Below are 4,793 nucleotides of genomic sequence, written 5' to 3' on the forward strand. Positions count from 1 at the left end.
TTCATATTATTTGTTGTCGCCAATCATTCACTGCATTGTTGAGTTCACGGTTTACAACTGTAATATTGATATTTAACCCATTTTGGGCGGGAACCACTTTTGGTGTTTCAAGCATTCTGTTATACTTTAGCTATTGAAAAATAACAGATCTACAAGCTCATAGCGCACCACCGAGTGGCGTGCGATGAACTTGTAGGTCTGCTATTTTCTTTTAATCGTAAAAATGCGGCACAAATCTTTGAATAGGTATATACTATATATTCTTTCAGAGCAAACGTTTTTTTTATTTCAACATCAGGCCTAACTAAATGGATTAAACTTGAAAAGTATGATTACAAAGGAAGGCTGTTTCAATTGTAGAGCAATTTCAACATTTATTGAAGTGTTGGTTTTCTTGTATTGATCTTTTCAACACATTACAAAAATACATATATGTTCAAAACAGCAGATGCTGGCTGTTGTTCTGAAACCACCTTTTTTCACAATGATGCACCGCACTCCCCCCTCCCCCCAGAAAACAAAAACAAAAAAAGTAAGGAAAAAAACTGTATTTTTTTCTTTTTTTTTTTACAAATAGCGACAGTGAAACATTTGTGAAAAGTCACAGATGAGAATGTATTTAAAATTACAATTATAAGTGCCATCACAAGAACTTCAACCAACCATGAGTACTAAAGAGAAAGAAATTGGAATTAGAAATGTCCACGAATGTCTCCTGAAATTGATTTGGAAAAGCATTTCCACCCCCTCACGCATTCCATTGCATAATCACCAGATCAAAAACACAAACAAAAACCAATGTCCTCCATTTTACAAGATTCTTCTATTTTTTCCCCCCGCAACATGACATCCATGTCAGCTTATAAGCTTCACCAAACCAACAAGCAGAAACATACACAAAATAAAAAGAAATATGTTGCGGAGACCAATGATAAAGTTCTTAATTGAAACACAATAGCAGAATAATTGGCACCACTTTTGCTAGAAAAGCAAAAACAAAACCTGGTATTGTTTGTAATCTTATCTTACAGATACTGTTTAATTCCCATTTAGTCAACAAGAAATCATACGGAAACATATATTCATGAAACATATTCATGAACAGATACAAAAAAAAAATCCCTCCACCAATTTAATGATACAAAAAAAACGTTTATGGCATTTGAAAAACATATTTTTTTAAAAGGAGAACATCAGAGAAAACAATACTTTGTTGTCATTTCAAACACTTACACAGAGTATTTCATCAATGGCATACTTCAACACTGTAAACATAATTGTAAGACTAAAATGTCCATGTGTGTGAATTGAGTCTGTCTGGGCTTCGCTGATCGTTATCGGAATGGAGTATTCTTTTTCTTTTTTTTTGTGGCATATATACCACAATTTGTTTGTCAGCAAATTAACGGGAGCTCTTCAGTCAGTCTCATCATTACTGTCACATTTCACCATCACATTCCCGTCTCAGACAGACCTCTGGAATGGTTGGAGGAGAACTCTCGTCAGGAATCATTTGTATTCCAAGCTTATATCCCAATCATAGAGATGTACAGTATAACAACAACAAAGGAAAAAAAAGAAACGTGACAACCACCGTAAAAGGTGACATTTTTAGGGAAGGTCATTGTGAAGACTGGGAATGTCTGTGCTAAAATAATAAGAATGTCTGTGCTAAAATAGAACATGTAATCTCAATCTGCTCATTCAATCTCCGACAGTCCCTGGCATGATGTGGCCAGTAGATTTAGGTAAAAAGCATTTGGGTAAAAACACACTTTTCATATGCTTCCAATTTCATTTAAATGACTCGTTCCATGGTCAAGGTCCCGTTGTCTCTCCCTCGATTCCTCAATTCCAATATTTCATTTCGACGACGAGAATAGCCCCCAATTCAAGGTCGCACCCGGCCATCCCTCAAAGCAGCTGTGCACCGGACATTATCATAACTCAAATAGCTATTTTGCGCCAGATTCATTTTGGCGTGAACGATGCAGAAAAGGGAAGGAGAGAGAGAGAGAGAGAGAGGAGGGAAAAAAATGAAACCTGTAATCCCCCAAAAGTCACGAACACGCACAGTGTCTAGATAATCTGTTATTGGGAGTTAAACCCATATCACTCTGTGAAGCGAATGAACAGACCTCCCTTTAAATGCTGCTCTAATGCATGAATCTGAGCTAGTGAACTGTGAAGAGACGCCAGCGGTGAGAGGCTTAGAGCACAGAGAGGAACACACACACACACACACACACACACACACACACTCGCACACACACACACACACACACACACACACACACACACACATTGATATGCATTTCATTTAAAACCATTTTTTGGATGGTATATGGGGACGTGTGAAGCCAGCCAGGTCAGAAACACAATGGCGAGGGAATGGTTCAGAGAGTTATGTTATGTTAGTCAAAAGTAATATGTCTCGGTCCAACCAATTGCCTTTGACTTAAGCGCACTTGGCCATTGAGGGGGCGGGATGGGAATGCGTCGTGGGAGGGGGGAGGGTGGGGGTGGGGTGTAATAATGACACATGGTAGTTAGTTACATTTAACATCTACTGTAAGATGACACAAGCAGCGGTCTTCTGATTGTTTCTCATTTTAGGCAATCGTTCACTTACAATTGGGGCTACTTTAAAATATTAAATCAACCCCCCTCCCTCTCCCTCCCCCCCCAAAAAAAGAATATATTTACAAAACATAAACAGGACTGGTTCTCCCTGTCACATTAATCACAAGTAGTCTTAACTTATTTAATATCTTAAATACGATGGTTAAATCCTACATTGGGAATGTACCGAGCATCAGTTATAAGGTTAGCTCCATTGAGTGCAACCTTTATTTATGTCCTGACTGAAACAAATAAACAGGACAGCAATACAATAACTCCATTATTCACATGCCAATGTTTTTTAAGGACAATTTTTTTCCTGTATAAATTATGTGTTATAACTTATTCAGTTCTAATAATTAAGACAAGGCTGGATTTTTAAAATCCAGCGAGATGTTATTCATATTTTTATTGTCATGATGACATTCAGTGCTTTGTATGCCTGTATACGAAGGAATGGATTGTAGTCCGCTGTTGCAGGTTCCATAGAAAACAATTATCATAACTTTTAAAAGCTTAACTGCTTCACACAACTTGAACTCTTACGGGAAAATAAGCTTCCTTAAAGGAAAGGGTGGGGGTGGGGTGGGGGAGGGTTGGGTCGGGTTTGTATTAAGGGTGACTTCTTTCCAGTTATCGCATTTTAGAAAACAATGTTTTTTTTTCTTAGCACATTTCAAAACTAACTCCATATGAAATTCCACAAAGAAGTACCTGCACATGCCAGATATTATTACAAAAAAATCCAATAAATACAGTTATTGCACAGTAGAAAGGCTCCATGGATTTCTAACTGATAAAATCCTCAGACGAAGATTGCCAAGAAATGCCAATTTGGGCAAAAAAGTTTTCCCTTTTGTTTATATTTCTCAGGTGGCAGTTTGTGTGACAAGAACCAAAACAAAATAACTAAAAACTAAAACAGGACAAACATTGATCAGTCTCAAAATTATTCAGGAGAGAGATTATCCAGCCTAGCCCCATAGTTGAAGAAGTAGTTATAGGAAGAGCGTGTGTGCGTGTGTGTGTGTGTGTGTGTGTGTGTGTGTGTGTGTGTGTGCGTGTGCGTGTGTGTGTGCTGTTGTGTGCAGGCTAGGCATAAGTTCTGTTTGCTGGGCCTAGCCTCGTTCCGCCTCCTCCTCCTGTTTGACCTCACTCGGCATCAAGTGTTCGCCGTGCCACTTCTTCATGTGCTTCTCCAGCGTGCTGTAGACGCTGAAGGGCATGTGACAGATGTCACAACGGTACACCTCCTTCCCGAACTGCCCGTGGGTCTTCATGTGGCGCGTCAGCTTGGAGCTCTGGGCGCACGCGTAGCTGCACAGGTCGCACTTGTAGGGCCGCTCCCCCGTGTGGCTCCGCCGGTGCACCGTCAGGTTGCTGCAGTTCTTGAAGATCTTGCCGCAGTACTCGCACGTGTCGCTCCGCCGGCTCTCCTTGGAGCTCGGCGGCCGGCCGGGCCCGGGTCCTCGCAGGAGGTGCGGCGTGCTGCTGCCGCTGCGGCCCGAGGCGCCGCCGCCCTCCATCATCTCCCCCGGGGGCGTGGAGAAGCGGCAGAGGCTGCCCGTCTCGGAGGACGAGTGCTCGGACGACGTGCCGAACGGGGACTGGCGGGCGTCCGTGAAGCCCAGGAAGGGCTCCCGGATGAAGTGGCGCGAGGCGGCGTAGCCCGCCAGCAGCTGGGAGTAGACGTTCTCCGGGGAGATGAGGGGCACCGTGGGCGGATGCTCCGCATGCTCCTTCTCTATCTTGATCCTCTTGTTGTTGTTGGAGTGGCTGCTGGTGAGAGGCATGGGCCGGCGCTGGAACAGACCCGTGAAGGAGTTCACCTCCGACGCGCTGATGCGGCCGTTCATCATCGGCCTCTCCTCCCGCTCCCCTCGTTCTCGCTCCGGGTGCACCCGCTGCACCCCCTCCCCTTCTCTGTCGGGGTCTCGCCCCCTGTCCTCGCCGTCGCCGTTGGGCTGAAGCTCCGTGGCTCGGTTGCCGGCGTTGAGCCTCAGGTGATTGTCCAGGTGGTTGTAGGGTCGCATGATGCTCGCGTTGCCCCCGTCCGCCGCTCGGTCCCCGGCGAGGGGCTTCTCCTCCTCGGCGGATGGCCTAGAGCCGTTCTCCCTGTCCTTGGGACGAAACTCATTGGAGTCCTCGCTCAGGTTGGAGTCGGGCCGGCC

At 44.3% G+C, this 4,793-nt stretch overlaps 1 protein-coding gene across 1 annotated transcript in view; it reads right to left on the reverse strand.

Annotated features, from left to right (window-relative positions):
- Window positions 1–343: 343 nt before the first annotated feature.
- The window catches only part of bcl11bb (BCL11 transcription factor B b), a 48,822-nt gene continuing 44,372 nt past the window's right edge, over window positions 344–4,793 (reverse strand). Inside the window, exon 3 of the mRNA XM_080790315.1 lies at window positions 344–4,793. This exon is cut by the window's right edge and continues 1,043 nt beyond it. Within this exon, the coding sequence (XP_080646441.1) occupies window positions 3,741–4,793 (1,053 nt within the window). The 3' untranslated portion in view covers window positions 344–3,740.

This window comes from Protomyctophum bolini, assembly GCF_963924005.1.
Source record: "Protomyctophum bolini genome assembly, chromosome: 19".
NCBI lineage: Eukaryota > Metazoa > Chordata > Actinopteri > Myctophiformes > Myctophidae > Protomyctophum > Protomyctophum bolini.